General features: G+C 49.2%; 1 protein-coding gene across 10 annotated transcripts in view; it reads left to right on the plus strand.

The window, feature by feature from the left end:
- SCAF8 (SR-related CTD associated factor 8) overlaps positions 1-23,038 on the plus strand; it is a 784,204-nt gene that overhangs the window by 43,029 nt on the left and 718,137 nt on the right. For all 10 annotated transcript variants that reach the window (XR_004538795.1, XR_004538796.1, XM_033937892.1 and 7 more), the window contains exon 3: positions 13,853-13,897. Coding sequence is in view for 8 of the 10 variants with exons in the window: in XM_033937892.1 (XP_033793783.1) it covers positions 13,853-13,897 (45 nt within the window). In the remaining 2 variants the exon portion in view is untranslated. The remainder of the gene's footprint in view (positions 1-13,852; positions 13,898-23,038) is intronic.

The raw sequence follows: 23,038 nt of genomic DNA on the forward strand, positions 1-23,038 counted from the left end.
GACGAAGGGAGGGGCACCGTTCCAGGCATTCGTCTAGGCATTCTACAGTCTCGCCTCAGAAGAAGCTTCCTCGTGTGGGGTATTCATCTTCGGATATCTCCCCTCCTCCAGGCCCGGAGTTCGAGGATACCTACAGGTCGTTCTCTCCTTGTAGATCCCATGTCTCCTTGGATCAGGAGGCCTCGACTTTATCAAGTCCGTCTCAGCGTCCTGTCTTGGCGGACCAACTGTCTTTTTCATCTTTTCTACGGCAGATGGCGGATGATCTCGACATCACCTTGGACTCGGGTTCCCGCTACTCCAAGGAGTACCTTGATACCATGCATCTTCCTCATCCTCCTGCTGAGTCTCTTCACCTGCCTCTCCACAAGCTCCTCGACCAAACCTTCATGCGTTGTTTTGAAACGCCGTACTCCATTCCTGCCGTTCCGGGCAAACTGGATGCCAGGTATCGCACAGTGCATCATAAGGGGTTTGAGGGCTCCCAGCTCTCCCATCAGTCACTGTTGGTCGAGTCCTCCCTCAAGCGATCTCATCCATCCCAGGTGTATGCCTTGGTGCCACCGGGCCGAGAGGGGAGGACCATGGATAAGTTTGGGAGGCGCATCTACCAGAACTCGATGATGGCTTCCCGAGTTCTCAATTACACCTTCCATTTTGCCACCTATTTGGAGTTCTTCCTTCCAGTGCTTCGGAAGTTTATGCCTTACATCGAATCTCAAGCTCGTTTTGAATACGAGGAGGTCGTCGCCTCGCTGTCCCAGCTGCGTCTTCAATTGATGCAATCCTCATATGATGCATTTGAGCTCTCGGCACGGGCTGCCGCCTGTTCTGTGGCCATGCGTCGCTTGGCATGGCTTCGAACCATTGACATGGACCCGAACCTCCAGGACAGGCTTGCCAACGTCCCATGTGCAGGTGCAGATTTGTTTGATGAGTCTATTGAGACCGTGACGAAGAAGCTGTCGGACCATGAAAAGTCATTCCAGTCCATCCTTCGTCCCAAGCCTAAACCTGCTCAGTCTCGACCTTCTCGACTGCCCTTGATATATCAGCAGCGTTACACACCCAGGCAGGCTCCTGCAGCGAGGCAACCAGCGAAGAGACAGCCGCCACAGAAGTCTTAACAAAAACCTCAGCCTTCTGCTGTTCCCAAGGCTCCTCAGCCTTTTTGACTCTCTTGTCGGGAGCATAACCAATTCCGTTCTGCTATCCCCTGTCTTTCCAATTGGGGGTCGCCTCCATCATTTTTACCATCGATGGATGGCTATAACCACCAACCTTTGGATCCTTACCATCATCAGGGAAGGATATTCTCTTCAGTTCCATTGGGCCCCCCCGGACCATCCTCCAAGAGAGTATACTTCCAACTTGACTCAGACTGCCCTTCTTCTTCAGGAAGCTCAGGCTTTGCTCCGGGCCGTCGAGCTGGTCCCTGTGGACCAACACAATCGGGGGTTTTACTCCCGGTACTTCCTTGTTCCGAAGAAGACGGGCGACCTGCGTCCAATTCTGAACCTCAGGGTGCTCAACAAGTTCCTGGTCAGGGAGAGATTTTGCATGCTGACTCTAGCTTCTCTCTACCCCCTCCTCGAGCAGAACGACTGGTTATGCTCTCTGGATCTCAAGGAGGCCTACACTCACATTCCTATTCATCCGGCCTCTCGCAAATTCCTCAGATTTCGGGTGGGACATCTACATCTGCAGTATCGAGTGCTTCCCTTTGGCCTGTCCTCGTCTCCCAGAGTCTTCACAAAGTGTCTGGTGGTGGTGGCCGCTGCACTCCGGAACCATGGTCTTCAGGTGTTTCCCTACCTCGACGACTGGCTCATCAAAGCCGCCTCGGCTCCAGGGGTCATCTTGGAGACCCAAAGGACTATTTGGTTCCTGCAGAGTCTGGGGTTCGAGATCAACTTCCCAAAATCTCATCTGCAACCGACCCAGTCTCTTCCCTTCATCGGGGCGGTTCTCGATACTATTCAACTCAGAGCATTCCTTCCTCCTCAGCGCCTGGATGCTCTACTTCATCTCTGTCAGTCAGTGTCTTCTCGCCAGTCCATTTCGGCGAGACACATGATGGTTCTCCTGGGCCACATAGCATCTACAGTTCATGTGACTCCTTTTGCCAGACTTCACCTCAGAATTCCTCAGTGGACCCTGGCTTCTCAATGGACACAGGTGTCAGATCCTTTGACTCGTCACATCCTGGTCACTCCTGCTCTTCAGCAGTCTCTACATTGGTGGATGATCTCTTCAAATCTCTCCAGAGGTTTGCTGTTTCACACTCCTCCCCACCAGAAGGTTCTCACGACCGATTCCTCGACCTATGCATGGGGGGCTCATCTGGACGGTCTTCGCACTCAAGGCTTCTGGACCAGTGCGGATCGGCTATGCCATATCAATCTTCTGGAACTCAGGGCGATTTTCAATGCTCTTCGAGCTTTTCAACATCTGCTTCATGACCTGGTGGTCCTCATTCGCACGGACAATCAGGTCGCCATGTATTATGTCAACAAGCAGGGGGGCACGGGCTCGGCCTCCCTCTGCCAGGAAGCTCTCAGAGTCTGGGATTGGGCGATTCGCCACAACACCTTCCTCAAAGCTGTCTACATTCAGGGGGCGGACAATGCCTTGGCGGACAACTTAAGTCGTCTCCTCCAGCCTCACGAATGGACCCTCCATTCCAAGCCCCTTCATCAGATCTTCTCTCAGTGGGGGATGCCTCAGATAGACCTCTTTGCGGCTCCCCACAACTTCAAACTGCCTCAATTCTGTTCCAGGATCTACACTCCTCATCGCCTCGAGGCAGATGCATTTCTTCTGGACTGGAGGAATCTCTTTCTATATGCGTTTCCTCCGTTTCCTCTCATTCAAAAGACAAGTCAAACTGAAGTCCTACCATGCCACCATGATTCTGATAGCTCCTCGGTGGCCCAGACAACCTTGGTACTCTCTTCTACTTCAACTCAGCAGCAGGGAGCCATTCATTCTTCCAGTGTTTCCTTCACTGCTTACTCAGCATCAAGGATCTCTGCTTCACCCCAACCTGCAGTCTCTACACCTGACAGCTTGGTTCCTCTCAACGTAACTCCCCTCCAGTTTTCCAAAGCGGTGAGGGATGTATTGGAGGCTTCCAGGAAGCCTGCTACTAGACAATGCTACTCCCAAAAATGGACTAGATTTTCTACCTGGTGTATTTCTCATCGTACGGAGCCTCTCCGAGCCTCCCTATCTTCTGTATTGGACTATCTTCTACACCTGTCTCATTCTGGCATCAAGTCTACATCAATCAGAGTCCATCTGAGTGCAATTGCGGCTTTCCATCAGCCTCTGCAAGGGAAACCTTTCTCTGCTCATCCTGTGGTTTCCAGATTTATGAAAGGACTTTTCCATGTTAATCCTCCTCTCAAACCACCTCCAGTGGTTTGGGATCTCAATGTTGTCCTTTCTCAACTTATGAAACCTCCTTTTGAGCCTCTCAACAAGGCTCCGCTGAAGTTTCTCACTTGGAAAGTGGTTTTTCTTGTTGCCCTCACTTCTGCCCGCAGAGTCAGTGAGCTTCAAGCCTTAGTGGCGGATCTACCTTTCACAGTATTCCATCATGACAAGGTGGTCCTTCGTACTCATCCGAAATTCCTGCCTAAAGTGGTCTCTGAATTTTATCTCAACCAATCCATAGTTCTTCCTGTGTTTTTTCCAAAGCCTCATTCTGCCATCAGCTCTTCACACTCTGGACTGTAAACGTGCTTTGGCTTTCTACCTGGATCGCACCAAACCACACAGAACTGCTCCTCAACTTTTCGTCTCCTTTGATCCGAACAAGTTGGGACGCCCTGTCTCGAAGCGTACCATCTCCAACTGGATGGCGGCTTGCATCTCTTTCTGCTATGCCCAGGCTGGATTACCCCTTCCCTGTGAAATCACAGCCCATAAGGTCAGAGCAATGGCGGCCTCTGTAGCCTTCCTCAGATCGACACCGATTGAGGAGATTTGTAAGGCTGCCACTTGGTCCTCGGTTCATACCTTCACCTCTCACTATTGTCTAGATACTTTCTCCAGATGGGATGGACAGTTTGGCCAAACAGAATTACAAAATTTATTCTCCTAAGTTGCCAACTCTCCCACCATCCCATTGAGGTTAGCTTGGAGGTCACCCACTAGTGAGAATACCTGCCTGCTTGTCCTGGGATAAAGCAATGTTACTTACCGTAACAGTTGTTATCCAGGGACAGCAGGCAGCTATTCTCACATCCCACCCATCTCCCCTGGATTGGCTTCTCTGCTAGCTATCTGAACTGAGGAGACACGCCCGGTGCATCGGGCGGGAAGGCACTCGCGCATGCGCGGTGCGGGCATCTCGAAACTTCTGAAGTTTCTTCAAGCAAATATGCTTGTGAGACGTCCGAATCTGGGCTCTGTCGGATGACATCACCCCACTAGTGAGAATAGCTGCCTGCTGTCCCTGGATAACAACTGTTACGGTAAGTAACATTGCTATACATGTTTACCCAGGACAAGCAGGCAGGTATTCTCACTAGTGGGTGACGTCATCCGACGGAGACCCGATGCGGACGTCTCACAATCATACTTGCTTGTAGAAACTTTAGAAGTTTTGAGCCGCCCACACCGCGCATGCTCGAGTACCTGTCTCCTCAGTTCTTACTTTTCCGCGGAGCCAAGAAGTCCGTTTTCGACTCTCTGCGCGAAGTATCTTCACTTGTGCCTTCTAGGTCCGTGGTTTACTCATTATCGTTAGTTTTCATCGTGTTTTCTTGTTTTTCAAAAAAAAAAATAAAAAAATAAATAAATAAATTTCTTCCATCCGTTCGATTGGGCAGGCCACATGGCCGCGGCCCCGCGGCTTCGATCTAGCGGCGGAGCTTTTTCGGCCTATGTCCCAGCTTATCACCGGTTTTAAGAAGTGTGTCAAGTGCCAGCGTGCGATTTCGCTGACAGACCCTCATTGACGCTGTCTTCAGTGTCTCGGGCCTCAACACTTTCCGAAATCGTGCCGGCCTTGCTCCACGCTTACAGCACGTGCATTCAAGCGTCGCTGCATCTTGTGGGAGTCGATGTTCAGCATGGAGGCTTCGACGGAGTTGTCATCATCGAGCGCCACACCTTCGACTTCCGCCTCGGCTCTTCCGTCTTCCACCTCTGCAGCCTCGAGTCTTCTCAGCCTGCTTCTTTTGTGCCGGCTTCGACTCCGACGCCTGCTGCGGTGCCTTCCTCCGTCTCTTCAGGTCAGGTAGCACAGCAGCCCATTCCCCTCGTGGTGCTAAAGGTGCCCAAGACTTCTAAGTCCAAGCACCAGGGCGCCAGGGAGCATGAAGCACTTGCAGAAGGTCCCATTGCGGATGCGGATCCCTCCTTGCCCGCTTCGTCCCATCCCTCCCAGGTCTATGCCACCGTTCCTCCTGGCCGGGAGGGCAAGACCATGTTTGGCAGGTGCATCTACCAGAACTCGATGATGGCCTCTCGAGTCCTCAATTATAGTTTTCATTTTGCCACCTACTTCGAGTTTTTCCTCTCAGTCCTGCAGAAGTTTCTACCTTATTTGGACTCTCAAGCTCGGTTCGAGTACCAGGAGGTTCTGGCTTCCTTGTCCCAACTGCGGCTGCAGATGATGCAGTCGTCTTACGACGCTTTTGAACTCTCTGCCAGGGCTGCTACTTGTTTGGTGGCCATGCGACGCCTGGCGTGGCTTCGGACCATCGATATGGACCCGAACCTTCAGGACAGGCTTGCTAATGTCCCATGTGCTGGTGCCGACCTCTTTGATGAGTCCATTGAAGCGGCGACCAAGAAGTCAAACGCCCGCCTTTGATCTACCAGTGGCGTTACCCACCGAAACAAGCACCTCCCATCCGTCAGCCTGTTAAGAGACAGCACCCGCAGAAGCCCCAGCAAAAACCTCAAACTTCTGCTGTCCCCAAGGCTCCTCAGCCTTTGTAACTGTCTCGTAGAGAGCATAACTACCATCGTTCTGCCCTCCCCTGTTTTTCCCATCGGAGGTCGTTTCCATCATTTTTATCGTCGATGGACGACTATTACCACCGACCTCTGGGTCCTTTCCATCGTAAGGGAGGGATACTCTCTTCAGTTCCATCAGGTTCCTCTGAACATCCTCCAAGAGAGTATCCTTCCAACTTAACCCAGACTGCCCTTCTTCTTCAGGAAGCTCAGGCTTTGCTCCGGCTACGGGCTGTCGAGCCGGTCTCTCTGGACCAACAGAATAAGGGGTTTTACTCCCGGTACTTCCTTGTTCCGAAGAAGACGGGCGATCTGCAGGACCTCAGGGTGCTCAACAAGTTCCTGGTCAGAGAAATTTTGCATATTAACCCTGGCTTCTCTCTATCCCCTCCTCGAGCAGAACGACTGGTTATGCTCTCTGGATCTCAAGGAGACCTACACTCATATTCCAATCGGTCCGGCCTCCCGGCAATACCTCGGATTTCGGATGGGACATCTTCCTCTTCAATACTGAGTTTTTCCTTTCGGCCTGGCTTCGTCTCCCAGAGTCTTCACCAAGTGCCTGGTTGTAGTGGCCGCAGCACTCAGGAACCACGGTCTGCAGCTGTTTCCCTACCTCGACGACTGGCTCATCAAGGATTCCACGTCTCAGGGATTTGTCCAGGCGACCAGATGGATGATCTGGTTCCTGCAGAGTCTGGGGTTCGAGATCAACTTTCCAAAATCCCATCTGCAACCTTCCCAGACTCTTCCATTCATAGGAGCTGTTCTGGATACCATCCAACTCAGAGCGTTCCTGCCTCCACAACATCTGGATGCTCTTCTTCGCCTTTGTCATTCAGTGACCTCTCGCCCATTCATCTCGGCGAGACACATGATGGTTCTTCTGGGCCACATGGCCTCTACCGTGCACTAAACTCCTTTTGCCAGACTTCATCTCAGAATTCCTCAGTGGACCTCTGACTTACCACATCCAGGTCACTCCTGTTCTGACACAGTCTCTTCGCTGGTGGATGCTCTCTTCCAATCTCTCCAGAGGTTTGCTGTTTCACACGCCTACCCATCAGAAGGTTTTCATGACCGACTATGCTTGGGGGTCTCATCTGGATGGGTCTGCGCACTCAAGGCTTTTGGACCAGTGCAGACCGCTTGTGTCACATCAATCTCCTGGAACTCAGAGCGATTTTCAATGCTCTCAATGCTTTTCAGCATCTCCTTCACAACATGGTGGTTCTCATTCGCATGGACAACCAGTCGCCATGTAAAGAGGCACGGGATCGGCCTCCTTCTGTCAGGAAGCTCTGAAAGTTTGGGATTGGGCAATTCGCCACAACACCTTCCTCAAAGCTGTCTACATTCAGGGGGCGGACAATGCTGTCTTCTACAGCCTCACGAATGGACTCTCCATTCCATGCCCCTTCATCACATCTCTCTGTGGGGAATGCCTCAGATAGACCTCTTTGCAGCTCCCCACAACTTCAAGCTGCCTCAGTTCTGCTCCAGGATCTACACTTCTCATCACCTCGAGGCGGATGCTTTTCTTCTGGATTGGAGGAATCTCTTTCTGTATGCGTTTCCTCTGTTTCCCCTCATTCAAAAGACTCTAGTCAAACTCAAGTCCGAACAGGCCACCATGATTCTGATTGCTCCGCGGTGGCCCAGACAACCCTGGTTCTCCCTTCTACTTCAACTCAGAAGCAGGGAGCCCTTCCTTCTACCAGTGTTTCCATCTCTGCTTACGCAGCATCAGGGATCTCTGCTTCATCCCAACCTGCAGTCTCTACACCTGACAGCTTGGTTCCTCTCAACGTAGCTCCTCTCCAGTTTTCTCAAGCTGTGAGGGATGTTTTGGAAGCTTCACGGAAGCCTGCTACTAGGCAATGCTATTCCCAAAAATGGACTAGGTTTCCTTTTTGTTCGGAACTGGACAACTTTCTTGGGAAAGAATAAGCTCTACAGGAGAGACGGACTGCACCTGAGCACGACTGGGACGAGGATGCTGGCACGCAACGTCCAGAGCGTCATAGATTTGGCTTTAAACTAAGGAAGAGGGGAAAGCCGACAGTCGATCTGACACATCGGACAAAAGTATCCAATGAGGATACTGAGAAAGGACATTGTAAAAGAGAGCTCGGGACTGAGAAAGGACATTGTAAAGGAGGGGTCGGGACTGAGTGGGAATTTTTGGAAAAAGGACCTAAGGATGCAATACAGGGGTTCAGGGCCAAGGACATTGAGCAAGGACATTGTAAAAAAGGGATCGGGACTGAGTGGGAAATTTTTGGACAAGGACCAAAGGACGCAATGCAGATGCCCAGGGCCAAGGACATTGAACAAGGACACTGTAAAGGAGGGCTTAGGACTGAGTAGGAATTTTTTGAAGAAGGACCTAAGGACAAATTGCAGGGGTCTAGGGCACAAATGAAATTGGCAAACAGGACTAACAGAGAACAACGGAACCCAGAAGGACAACCAAAAATGGGGAAGCAGGCTGAGGCGAAACAGACACACCACAGGAGGAGGATGACCGAGACGAGGCTTGGGGACTGGCAACTCACGAGGTGGTCGCCAGGAGCGCCAAACCATGAGGAAAACCAGCAAGAAAGGAGAACAACCGGGACTTACATTGCCTATACACAAATGCTAGGAGCCTAAAGGCTAAAATGGGAGAGTTGGAAGTCCTAGCCAACAAAAAGGGCCTGGACATAATCGGAGTCACAGAAATGTGGTGGACCGATGACAATAAATGGGATGTGGCTTTACCAGGGTTCAAACTCTACAGGAGAGATAGGCCACGCAAAAAAGGTGGAGGAATAGCGCTATATATAAAGGATTCCATACCTTCAACCAGGATGGAAACAACAGCAAGGGCGGATGACTTGGAATCACTATGGGTTAAGCTATCCGGAGGAACTGGAGCAGACATAAAATTGGGTCTGTACTATCGCCCACCCGGACAAACGGAAGAAATCGACCAGGATCTGGAGGCTGAACTGGGGCAGGTATGCAAAAGCGGAAGTGTGGTGGTGATGGGGGACTTCAACTACCCGGAAATAGACTGGAGTATAGGGCACTCAAACTGCATGAGGGAGACCAAATTCCTGGAGGTCACGAGGGACTGTTTCATGGAACAACTGGTCACGGAACCAACACGGGGAGATGCCACTCTTGACCTAATCTTCACCGGACATGGGGGACCTGCTAAAGAGGTTGCGGTACTAGCCCCACTAGGAAACAGCGATCACAACACGATCCAGTACAGGCTAGAAATTGGAACATCAAAGGTGAAAAGAACGACAGCACTGAACTTCAAAAAAGGGAATTATGATGCCATGAGGAAAATGGTGGGAAAGAAACTCAACGACACCGCAAGGAAGATGGAGTCCTTGGAAAAAGCCTGGACCTTACTCAAGGGCACGGTGCACAAAGCACAAAACCTGTGCATCCCCAAGTTTAGGAAAGGGTGCAAAAAAAAAAAAAAATAGAACAAAAAACCCAGTATGGATAACAAATGCAGTGAAAAAGGCGATAAGTGACAAGAAGGCATCATTCAAATATTGGAAAAAGGACAAATCAGAGGTTAACCAAAAGGAGCACAAAAAACACCAAAAGGAGTGTCACCGAGTGGTTAGGAAAGCAAAAATAGAATATGAAGAGAGACAACAAACTTCAAATCATTCTTCAGGTACGTCAAGGGGAAGCAACCAGCAAGGGAGGAAGTGGGACCCTTGGATGATGGAGACAGAAAGGGAGTGGTAAAAGAAGAAAAGGCGATAACTGACAGGCTAAATGAGTTCTTCACTTCAGTTTTCACGAGGGAGGACACAACCAACATTCCGGAACCCGAGGAGATCGTAAAAGGAGATCAGGATGAAAATCTGGTCCAACTAGAGGTGAGCAAAGTGGATGTCCTCAGGCAGATAGACAGGCTAAAGAGCGACAAATCGCCAGGTCCGGACGGCATTCACCCAAGGGTACTCAAGGAACTAAGGAACGAAATAGCTGAGCCACTTAGACAAATATGCAACCTATCCTTAAAAACTGGAGAGATTCCGGAAGACTGGAAAATAGCAAATGTCACGCCCATTTTTAAGAAAGGCTCAAGGGGAGACCCAGGAAACTACAGGCCGGTGAGCTTGACCTCGGTCCCGGGAAAGATGATGGAAGCGCTGATTAAAGACAGCGTCTTGGAACACATCGAAAACATTGGGCAGCTAAAGCCGAGCCAGCATGGCTTCTGCAAGGGCAGGTCATGCCTCACTAACTTATTATACTTCTTTGAGGGGGTAAACAGCCAGGTGGATAAAGGGGTATCAATAGACATCATTTACCTTGACTTCCAAAAAGCCTTTGACAAGGTACCACATGAAAGACTGCTAAGGAAGCTATGGAACCACGGGGTGCAAGGGGAGGTCCACCGATGGATCAAAAACTGGCTGGCGGACAGGAAACAGAGGGTTGGAATAAAGGGCCATTACTCAGACTGGCAATGGGTCACGAGCGGAGTTCCGCAGGGGTCGGTGCTGGGACCACTCCTGTTCAATATATTTATTAACGATCTGGAGGCAGGAACCAAATGTGAGGGTTATTAAATTTGCGGATGACACCAAACTATACAGCAGGGTTGAAAACAAGGAGGACTGCAAAAATCTCCCAAAAGATCTGACAGCGCTGGAAGAGTGGGCCAAAAAGTGGCAAATGAGCTTCAACATAGGGAAATGCAAGGCCATGCATGTAGGGAAAAAGAACCCGATGTTCACTTACAAAATGGGGGGATCACCGCTAGGGTTGAATATCCTTGAAAGAGACCTGGGAGTGATGGTAGACACATCATTGAAGGCGTCGGCGCAGTGCGCCACAGCCTCAAGGAAGGCAAATAGAATGTTGGGTATCATTAAGAAGGGTATCACGACCAGGACGAAGGAAGTCATCCTGCCACTGTATCGTGCAATGGTGCGCCTGCACCTGGAGTACTGTGTCCAGTACTGGTCGCTGTATCTCAAGAAGGACATGGCGGTACTTGAGAGAGTCCAGAGAAGAGCAACTAAGCTAATAAAGGGTATGGAAGACCTCTCATATACTGACAGACTGAAGAAGCTGGGGCTTTTCTCCCTGGAAAAGCGGAGACTCAGAAGAGACATGATAGAAACCTTCAAGATCATGAAGGGCATAGAAAGAGTAGACAAGGACAGATTTTTCAAATTATGGGGAACCACAAGTACAAGGGCACACTCAGAGAAATTGAAAGGGGAAAGGTTTAGAACAAACACCAGGAAGTTCTTTTTCACCCAGAGGGTGGTGGACACATGGAACGTGCTACCGGATGATGTGATAAGCAGAAGCACGCTACAGGGATTCAAAGAAGGTCTGGACAGGTACCTGGAGGACAAAGGGATTGAGGGGTACAGATAGGAGTAGAGGTAGGAAATAGGGATAGGATTAGAGGCAGTTACAAAATTAGTCAGGGACACTTCAGGCAATTAGGCTTGATGGGCCGCCGCGGGAGCGGACCGCTGGGCAGGATGGACCTCTGGTCTGCCTCAGCGGAGGCAACTTCTTATGTTCTTATGTTCTTACTTGGTGTTTTTCTCATCGCAAGGAGCCTCAACATGCCTCCTTATCCTCTGTTTTGGACTATCATTTGCACCTATCTCATTCTGGCCTCAAGTCTACATCGATCTGAGTCCATTTGAGTGCTATTGCTGCTTTCCATCAGCCTCTTCAAGGGAAACCTATTTCCGCTCATCCGGTGGTTTCCAGATTCATGAAAGGACTTTTCCATGTCAATCCTCCCCTCAAACTGCCTCCAGTGGTTTGGGACCTCAATGTTGTTCTTTCTCAGCTTATGAAGCATCCATTTGAACCTCTTAACAAGACTCCTCTGAAGTATCTCACTTGGAAAGTGGTGTTTCTTATTGGCCTCACTTCTGCTCGTCGCGTTGGTTGCGGATCCACCTTTTACAGTGTTTCATCATGACAAGGTGGTCCTTCGCACTCATCCCAAATTCCTCCCCAAGGTGGTCTCGGAATTTCATCTGAATTAATCCATTGTCCTTCCTGTGTTTTTTCCAAAGCCTCATTCTCATCCTGGAGAATCAGCTCTTCACTCTCTGGACTATAAGTGTGCTTTGGCTTTCTACCTGGAACGCACCAAGCCATACAGGTTGCTCCTCAACTTTTCATCTCCTTCGATCCGAACAAGTTGGGACGCCCTATCTCTAAGCATACCATCTCCAACTGGATGGCGGCTTGTATCTCTTTCTGCTATGCCCAGGCTGGATTGCCCCTTCACAGTAAAGTCACAGCCCATAAGGTCAGAGTAATGGCAGCCTCTGTAGCCTTCCTCAGATAGACACCGATTGAGGAGATTTGTAAGGCTGCTACTTGGTCCTCGGTTCATACCTTCACTTCTCATTATTGTCTGGATACTTTCTCCAGACGAGATGGATAGTTTGGCCAAACAATATTACAAAATTTATTCTCCTAAGTTGCCAACACTCCCTCCATCCCATTGTGGTTAACTTGGAGGTCACCCACTAGTGAGAATACCTGCCTGCTTGTCCTGGGATAAAGCAGTGTTACTTACTGTAACAGTTGTTATCCAGGGACAGCAGGCAGCTATTCTCACGTCCCACCCACTTCCCCTGGGTTGGCTTCTCTGCTAGCTATCTGAACTGAGGAGACACGCTCGGTGCATCAGGCGGGAAGGCACTCGCGCATGCGTGGTGTGGGCGGCTCGAAACTTCTAAAGTTTCTACAAGCAAGTATGCTTGTGAGACGTCCGCATCGGGGCTCCGTCGGATGATGTCACCCACTAGTGAGAATAGCTGCCTGCTGTCCCTGGATAACAACTGTTACGGTAAGTAACATTGCTTTAGTTGCCAGTAATGATTCTTTCCAAAAAAAAAGAAGGCTTCACCCTCTTTGTTGGCAGATGTCTAAGTGAGTTTGTTTATGCTTCATTGTGAGTTGTTTTGGGACACATTTTGCACAAGCTGTATGAAAGCCAAGTCTATTATGAATGATTTCATAGGTAGAACCATGACTAATTTGCAGACTATTTGCAATTTCATCAATAGTCGGTCGTCCGCCTGCCTGACAGGACCACTCCACATAAGCGCTCAATGTTGTCATTTGTGGCTGTGGATGAGCATCCAGTTTTTCTTCATGAGTAATCCTTGTGCAACCATTTTTGAATTTTTCAATCCATTCATATGCACTCCATTTTGGCAAAACACTGATCCCGTATTGTGCTTAAAGTCTTCCCTTGAAGTTTTGGCCCTTGATACACCTTCAGACCACAAAAAATGGATCACTGAATGCTGATCCTCTTTGGTGCAAACTGAAAGTGGAGCGGCCATGGTAAATGTCACGACTACAACAATGAAACTGTGAGCTAGCAACTTCAAACGTGTGCAGTAGTGATAAGTCAGAAACCATGTGTAATTATGCCTGCAAAAAATGACACTGCTGCAAACAGAAGCACAAATGCAACCACATTGTGGATGTTTTATCGACTGTCTGTCTGTCTTATAGATACACATGGTTTGAAAATTATTCCATTACACATTCTGCTTGTGTTTTCTCACCTGAAATCTTCTTTTCCTTTGCTGCCATTCCACTGCTATCTATCATTTCTGTAGTGCTATTTCTGTGTGGTATTTAAGGTTTACAAATATTTTTACTTTTGATCTAATGTTGCTCTTTCAAAACAAACAATATTTCAGACATGCATTAAAAATACCCCATACCTACATACTCTTTACCATATAATATACTGGGTATAAGAAAGTTTAGAGTTCATTTACTGAAGCAGAGGAATAGTACAGTGTTGATAAATACTATAGGCATTTTCATTTTGTTTTATTTTTCTTTATAGTTCTATAAACATGTGGTGCAGAGTGTTGAAAAATTCATTCAAAAAGTAAGTATACATTTATTACTTCTACATACTGCATTACTACTACTTAACTGCATTACTGAATTGTTACAGTTAGACATTTTTTGTTGAGCTGTGTCTAAAGGTAGCTTGAAGTCATTATTATATGGGTTTGTCTGGCAAAATGGAGGAATAAGTTTGATAGTCCTTGATGTTTAAATTTCCTACCCCACCAAGTGCTCAGTGGCTAAATTTTATTCACACAAAAAATGGCATTGCTGAAGACATTCCCAAGGTGCAGTTTTACTTTGGGCAGTTTAGTATTCTATGCTGCCCAGATAAATTTGCCATGGGAGCTGTGCTAAATTTATGTTTATCTTTCTCCAAAACTCTTGATTGTATAATTCAGCTGACATGGTATCTATTTGAATATCTTAGAAAAAAGATTAACAGTATAAAGTTGTCTAGCTTTTTTACTTAGTGCTGGCTGAATATTGGCTTTTTTGTTTTGTTTTCATAAGGTGTTTTGGACTTGTAGGAAGTAAAGCAATTTGCATGTAATATATTCATATAAAAATATTACATAAAAGAAGTGCTTATACTAATATGGACCCTTGCTTACTCTACTGTATGTTCCATTGGAACTGAAAATCATTGAAACTTATTTTCATGAGATTTCAGCAGCAGCATTATGTGACCTGGTGCATTTGGCAGGTTACATGCACATGATCTGAGTTTAAATCCTACTGGGATTGCTGTTAAGTATCTGTCCTCTGGCTAACTTAAAAAGAAGGTTGACCATTGATGCTCTACAAAAATGGAGTTATCCCAGGACAAGCAGGCAGGTATTCTCACTAGTGGGTGATGTCATCCGACAGAGCCCCGATACGGACATCTTGCAAGCATGTCTTGCTTGAAGAAACTCAGAAGTTTCGAGATGCCCGCACCGCGCATGCGCCAGTGCCTTCCCGCCCGATGCTCCGGGTGTGTCTCCTCAGTTCTTTTTCTTCCGCGGAGCTGAGAGGTCTATCTTCAATTTGCGCCCATTGAATATCTTTTTTTGCCTTCTTTTTGCCGCGGGTTGAGTTCTTTTGGGCTCTCCTGTGCGTTTATTTCTTTCTTTGATTTCTTTTTAAAAATAAATAAATAAATAAATTTTTCCTTCCGACTCCGGGTCGGCCGCGTGGCTGAGGCCCCGCGCCTTCGACCTTGCAGCAGAGCTTTTCCGGCCTATGTCCCGGCCGATTACCGGTTTCAAAAAGTGTAGCAAGTGCCAGCGCGCGATTTCGCTCACGGACCCTCATCGACGCTGCTTACAGTGTCGGACCGGATCACTTTCCGAAATCGTGCCGGCCTTGCTCCACTCTGACGGCGAGAGCGTTTAAGCGCCGCTGTCTGCTCTGGGAGTCCATGTTCAAGATGGAAGCTTCGTCAGATCCTGCGGCTTCGACATCGACATCGACGGGGGCTTCGACTCCTTCAGCGAAGCCCGCTGCCTCCCCAGCTGCTCCGGGCCTCCTGAAGCCGGCATCATTCACCCCGGTTTCGGCCCAGGCTTTGGCGCCGGTGCCTTCCTCCATCTCCTCGGAGCAGGTATCGACCCCTACAGTTCCACCGGTGGTGCTCAAGGTGCCGAAAGCTGGCAAGCAAAAGCACACTGCACCGAAGGAGCGCGGAGACCGTGCGGAAGGGCCCCCTTTTGGTGCGGATCCCTCCATATCGGCTTCGCTGCGGTCCATTCTGGAGGCTCAGTTCGTTGAACTCATGCAAACCATGGGGCCTCGACTGATTACCACCATCCAGGGTGACCTCCCTGCTTTGGCTTCGAGGGGCGGACCGCCCCCCCCTCCTCCTCCTCGCCGCACGACCTCGTTGCTCGGCGAGGAGGAGCGGCGAGCGGTGTCCGGGGCCTTGAGGAGGTCCTCCGATAGTGCTTTGCCTCCTTTGGAACCGATTCCCTCGAGGAGGGCTTCTCTTAGTGATATGCCTCCCTTGGAGCCCATTCCCTCGAGGAAACCCTCGTTTAGTGACCTGCCTCCCTTGGAACCGATTACTCCGCCCAGTGATTCAGTGTGGCATCCACCTTCGGGGCCATCCAGTCCGGGGCATAGCAGGAAGCAGGACGAGTTCTTCCGAACTCCCTATCAAGCCTGGGCGACGCCCAGAGAAGCACCGACTCTTCCACCTTTGCGATCGACGGCATTGAGTCCGATCTGCTCCTTGGAAGCGTCTGACCCAGTCTCTCACAGAAGGACTCGATCCCCTTCCAGGCATCGAGAGGGGCATCGGTCCAGGCATTCTTCGAAGCATTCCTCTCGACACTCAACTGTCTCGCCTCAGAAAAAGTTGCCTCGGTTGGGGTATGCTGCTTCGACGGGGTCTCCTCCGGGCCCGGAGTTCGAGGACCACGAGGTTTTCTACTCGTCCTGTTGCTCGCAGGCCTCTTTGGAGCCTGAAGCTTCATCTTCTTCTAGTCCGTCTCGCGGACCGGCGACGGCGGACCAACTGTCCTTTTCATCGTTTCTCAGGCAGATGGCGGATGACTTGGACATTACTCTAGATGCGGAATCTCGATATTCCAAGGAGTATCTCGATACCATGCACTTGCCTCGGCCTCCGGCGGAGTCCTTGCGACTTCCCCTGCACAAGCTCCTCGACCAGACCTTCATGCGCTGCTTCGAGTCTCCTTACTCTATCCCTGCGGTCCCTGGCAAATTGGATTCGCGGTACCGCACGGTACATCATAAAGGCTTCGAGGGTCCTCAGCTTTCTCACCAGTCCCTCCTGGTCGAATCTTCGCTCAAGCGGTCTCATCCTGGCCAAGTCTATGCTTCCGTGCCTCCGGGTCGCAAGGGCAGAACCATGGATAAGTTTGGGCGACGCATCTATCAGAATTCGATGATGGCGTCTAGAGTCCTGAATTATAACTTCCACTTTGCAACCTACTTGGAATTTTTTCTGCCTGTGCTTCGAAAGTTCACTCCATACATCGAGTCCCAGGCTAGGTTTGAGTTTGAGGAAGTGGTTGCTTCGTTGTCCCAACTCCGGCTTCAGTTGATGCAATCTGCCTATGAAGCGTTCGAGCTCTCAGCCCGAGCGGCAGCTTGCTCAGGTGGCGATGCGCCGGTTGGCCTGGTTGCGGACCATTGATATGGACCCGAATCTTCAGGACTGCCTGGCGAACGTCCCGTGTGCTGGGGCGGATCTTTTTGACGAATCCATCGAGACTGTCACGAAGAAATTGTCTGACCACGAAAAGTCCTTCCAATCTATCCTTCGGCCGAAGCCTAAGCCTCAGCAGTCTCGACCTTCTCGTCCACCGTTGATTTATCAGAGGCATTATCAGCCGAGGCAAACTCCTCCTGCGAGGCAAGCAGCGAAGCGTCAGCCTCCCCAGAAGGGTTAGCCTAAGTCTCAGTCGCCTGCTGTCCCTAAGACCACTCAGCCTTTTTGACTGTCTCGTCGAGGGCATAACCAACTTCATTCTGCCTCCCCCTGTTTTTCCCATAGGAGGGCGTCTCCATCATTTTTATCATCGCTGGGAGACCGTAACAACCGACCTCTGGGGCTTTACTATCATCAGGGAGGGATACTCTCTTCATTTCCATCGGGTCCCTCCGGACCACCCTCCAAGAGAGTATCCTTCCAATTTGAATCAGACCGCCCTTCTTCTTCAGGAAGCTCAGGCTTTGCTCCGGCTTCGCGCCGTGGAGCCGGTTCCTCTGAACCAACTGAACTAGGGGTTTTACTCTCGGTACTTCCTTGTTCCGAAGAAGACGGGCGATCTGCGACCCATTTTGGACCTCAGGGTCCTCAACAAATTCCTTGTTAAAGAGAGGTTTCGCTGCTGACGCTTGCTTCTTTCTACCCCCTCCTCGAGCAGAATGACTGGTTATGCTCTCTGGATCTCAAGGAGGCCTACACTCATATCCCCATTCATCCGGCCTCTCGCAAGTTCCTCAGATTTCGGGTGGGACATCTCCATCTGCAGTACTGAGTGCTTCCATTCGGCCTGTCTTCGTCTCCCAGAGTCTTCACGAAGTGTCTGGTGGTGGTGGCCGCAGCACTCAGGAACCAGGGTCTTCAGGTATTCCCCTACCTCGACGACTGGCTGATCAAGGCTCCCTCGGCCTCGGGGGTCCTCTCGGCGACCCTGTCCACGATTCTGTTCCTGCAGAGTTTGGGATTCGAGATCAACTTTCCCAAGTCTCATCTACAGCCGACCCAGTCCCTGCCCTTCATCGGGGCTGTCCTGGATACCATTCGTCTCAGAGCATTCCTTCCTTCTCAGCGCATGGATGCTCTTCTTCATCTCTGCCAGTCTGTGTCTTCTCGCCAGACCATCTCGGCGAGACACATGATGGTCCTCCTGGGCCACATGGCCCCTACGGTTCATGTGACGCCGTTTGCCAGACTCCACCTCAGAATCCCTCGGTGGACCCTGGCATCTCAGTGGACGCAGGTGTCGGATCCGTTGTCTCGACACATCACAGTCACTCCTGCTCTTCGGCAGTCTCTGCTCTGGTGGATGACCTCTTCGAATCTATCCAGAGGTTTGCTGTTTCATTCTCCTCCCCACCAGAAGGTTCTCACAACCGATTCCTCGACCTATGCCTGGGGAGCGCATCTGGATGGGCTTCGCACTCAGGGATTCTGGACCTGTGCGGACCGACTTCATCAAATCAATCTTCTGGAGCTCAGAGCCATCTTCAATGCTCTTCAAGCTTTTCAACATCTACTGCACGACATGGTGGTCCTCATTCGCACCAACAACCAGGTCGCCATGTATTATGTCAACAAGCAAGGGAGCACGGGCTCGGCCTCCCTCTGCCAGGAAGCTCTCAGAGTCTGGGATTGGGCGGTTCGCCACAACTCCTTCCTCAAAGCTGTCTACATTCAGGGGAAGGACAATGTCTTGGCGGACAAGCTGAGTCGGCTTCTACAGCCTCACGAATGGACCCTCCATTCCATGCCCCTTCATCAGATCTTTGCTCAGTGGGGAACGCCTCAGATAGATCTCTTTGCGGCTCCCCACAACTTCAAACTGCCTCTTTTTTGCTCCAGGATCTACACTCCTCATCGTCTCGAGGCAGATGCCTTTCTACTGGATTGGGGGAATCGCTTCCTGTATGCGTTCCCCCCATTTCCTCTCATTCAAATGACTCTGGTCAAGTTGAGATCGGATCATGCCACCATGATTCTGATTGCTCCTCGGTGGCCCAGACAACCTTGGTTCTCCCTTCTACTTCAACTTAGCAGCAGGGAGCCGGTCCTTCTTCCAGTGTTTCCTTCACTGCTTACTCAACATCAAGGTTCACTGCTTCATCCCAACCTGCAGTCTCTCCACCTGACAGCTTGGTTCCTCTCAACGTAATTCCTCACCAGTTTTCACAGGCGGTGAGGGAGGTCTTGGAGGCTTCCAGGAAGCCTGCTACTCGTCAATGCTACTCCCAAAAATGGACTAGATTTTCTTCATGGTGTATTTCCAATTCTAAGGAGCCTCAGCGAGCCTCTCTTTCCTCAGTATTGGACTATCTTCTACACCTGTCTCAGTCTGATCTCAAGTCGACATCTATACGAGTCCACCTGAGTGCTATTGCGGCTTTCCATCAGCCTCTACAAGGGAAACCTCTCTCTTCTCATCCTGTGGTTTCCAGATTTATGAAAGGACTTTTTCATGTCAATCCTCCTCTCAAACCGCCTCCAGTGGTTTGGGATCTAAATGTTGTCCTTTCTCAGCTTATGAAACCTCCTTTTGAACCTCTGAGCAAGGCTCCACTAAAGTTTCTCACTTGGAAAGTGGTTTTTCTGGTGGCCCTCACATCTGCTCGCAGGGTCAGTGAGCTTCAGGCCTTGGTGGCGGACCCACCTTTCACAGTATTCCATCATGACAAGGTGGTCCTCCGCACTCACCCGAAATTCCTGCCTAAAATGGTCTCTGAATTTCACCTCAACCAATCCATTGTGCTTCCAGTGTTCTTTCCAAAGCCTCATTCTCATCCTGGAGAATCAGCTCTTCACACTCTGGACTGTAAACGTGCTTTGGCTTTCTACTTGGATCGCACCAAGCCACACAGAACTGCTCCTCAACTTTTCATCTCCTTTGATCCAAACAAGTTGGGACGACCTGTATCGAAGCGCACCATCTCCAACTGGATGGTGGCTTGTATCTCTTTCTGCTATGCCCAGGCTGGATTACCCCTTCCCTGTAAGGTCACAGCCCATAAGGTCAGAGCAATGGCAGCCTCTGTAGCCTTCCTCAGATCGACACCGATTGAGGAGATTTGTAGGGCTGCCACTTGGTCCTCGGTTCATACGTTCACCTCTCATTATTGTCTGGATACTTTCTCCAGACGGGATGGGTAGTTTGGCCAAACTGTGTTACAAAATTTGTTCTCCTAAGTTGCCAACTCTCCCTCCATCCCATTGAGGTTAGCTTGGAGGTCACCCACTAGTGAGAATACCTGCCTGCTTGTCCTGGGATAAAACAATGTTACTTACCGTAACAGTTGTTATCCAGGGACAGCAGGCAGCTATTCTCACGTCCCACCCACCTCCCCTGGGTTGGCTTCTCTGCTAGCTGCCTGAACTGAGGAGACACGCCCGGAGCATCGGGAGGGAAGGCACTGGCGCATGCGCGGTGCGGGCATCTCGAAACTTCTGAGTTTCTTCAAGCAAGACATGCTTGCAAGATGTCCGTATCGGGGCTCTGTCGGATGACATCACCCACTAGTGAGAATAGCTGCCTGCTGTCCCTGGATAACAACTGTTACGGTAAGTAACATTGCTTTTTTGTATCAGGACCTTTAGGGACACCTGAAGAAGATAGTTTTGTCGAAACATGGACCGTGTTAGGTCCATAGTCCGCAATGATTTGGGTCCCAGATACATTTTTGTGGATTATTTGAATTGTACTTTCAATAAAGCCTGCATCTTGAACATCATCCTCTCTACGGTGTTTTTGTTCTTCTCTGGCTAACTTAACTATGCATCTAATTTTGATTGACTCCCTGGCAATTTAACCAAGTAGTAAAGATGATTCTTGTACAATCCCTCTGGAGGCTGAAGGGCGAGGAAGAAGATTAGGAAGAGGATAAGCATTGTAAATATGCTAGAACAAGCATGGTCCCTTTTTAAGGACACAGTCACAGAGGTGCAAAATTTATATATATACCACATATCAACAAAGGTTCCAAGAAGAGGAAGAACAAGGAACCGGTGAAGCTCACTGTAGCAGTGAAGGAAGCGATCAGAGACAAGAAGACTTTGTTTAAGGAATGGAAAAGGACAAAAAATGGATGAAAACTGTAAAAAGTACAAACATGAAAGCAAGTGCCATAAGGCAGTATATGGGACCAAAAGAACTACAAAGAAAAAATAGCCAAAGAGGCAAAAAACTTTCGATATATTAAGGGGAAATGACCCGCGAAGGAAGCGGTGGGGCCGTTAGATGACCATGGAATAAAGGGAATACTAAAGGAGTTCAAAGCCATTACTGACAAACTGAACACAATTTTTGCGTCTGTATTTACCTAAGAGGATATATCCAATATACCAGAAGCTGACAGGCTATACACAGGAAACGAAGATGGGAAACTAACAGGATAGTTGGTCAGTCTAGAAGAGGTATGCAGGCAAATTGATAGGCTTAAAAATTATAAATCCCCAGGACCGGACAGCATCCACCCGAGGGTAATCAAGGAACTGAAAGGGGCCATAGCTGAACTGTTTCAACTAATAGTCAATCTGTCTTATCAAATCGGGAAAGATTCCGGAAGATTGGAAAGTGGTAAATGTTATGCCAATCTTCAAGAAAGGTTTGAAGGGAGATCCGGGAAACTACAGACCAATGAGTCTGACTTCAGTACCGGGAAAGATGGTAGAGGCGCTGATAAAGGATCGCATCATCGATCACCTTGACGGACACAAACTGATGAGGACCAGCCAGCAAGGCTTCAGCAAAGGAAGATCTTGTTTGACAAACTTACTGCACTTCTTTGAGGGAGTAAATGGGCAGATAGATAAGGGTGACCGAGTCGACATCGTATATCTAGATTTTCGTATATATAGACATCGTATATCTAGATTTTCAGAAGGCTTTCAACAAGGTTCCGCATGAACATTTACTTCGAAAAATTGGGAACCATGGAATCGAGGGTGATATACTCATGTGGATTAAATACTGGTTGGCAGATAGGAAACAGAGAGTGGAGGGTGAATGGACAATATTTGGAATGGAAAAGCGCCACGAGTGGAGCGCCGCAGGGTTTGGTGCTCGGGGCTGTGCTCTTCGACATATTTATAAATGACCTAGAAATTGGCACGACGAGTGAGGTGATTAAATTTGCGGATGATACAAAGTTATTCAGAATAGTGAGGACATAGAAGGATTGTGAAGACCTACAAATAGAGGACATGGAAGGATTGTGAAGACCTACAAATAGACATAAATATGCTTGAGGAATGGGCTGCGAAATGGCAAATGAGGTTCAATGTGGATAAGTGCTAGGTGATGCATGTCGGTAACAAAAATCATATGCACGAATACAGGATGTCAGGTGCTATATTCGGAGAGAGCCCCCAGGAAAGAGACTTGGGAGTACTTGTAGACAAGTTAATGAAACCATGTGCGGCAGTGGTGAAAAGGGCAAACATAATGCTAGGAATGATTAAGAAGGGGATCATGAACAGATCTGAAAGTTTATCATGCCGTTATATCAGACCATGGTATGCCCCCACCTGGAATACTGCATCCAACACTGGTCGCCTAGATGAAAAAGGACGTAGTACTACGCAAAAGGGTCCCAAGAAGAGCAACAAAAATGGTTAAGGGACTGGGGGAGTTGCCGTACAACGAGAGGCTAGAGAAACTGGGCCTCTTCTCCTTTGAAGACTGAGAGGGGACATGATTGAAACATTCAAGATATTGAAGGGAATTGACTTAGAAGAGAAAGAGAGATTGTTCACCCTCTCCAAAGTGAAGAGAATGAGAGGGCACTCGCTAAAGTTAGAAGGGAAAAATGCCGTACAAAAGTAAAGAAGTTCTTCTTCACCCAGAGAGTGGTAGAAATCTGGAATGCTTTTCTGGAGGCTGTTATAGGGGAAAGCACCATTCAGGGATTCAGGACAAGGTTGGATAAGTTCCTACTGGAACAGAACATATTATCCGGGTAAGGCTAGACTCAA

Source organism: Geotrypetes seraphini, chromosome 3, assembly GCF_902459505.1.
Source record: "Geotrypetes seraphini chromosome 3, aGeoSer1.1, whole genome shotgun sequence".
NCBI lineage: Eukaryota > Metazoa > Chordata > Amphibia > Gymnophiona > Dermophiidae > Geotrypetes > Geotrypetes seraphini.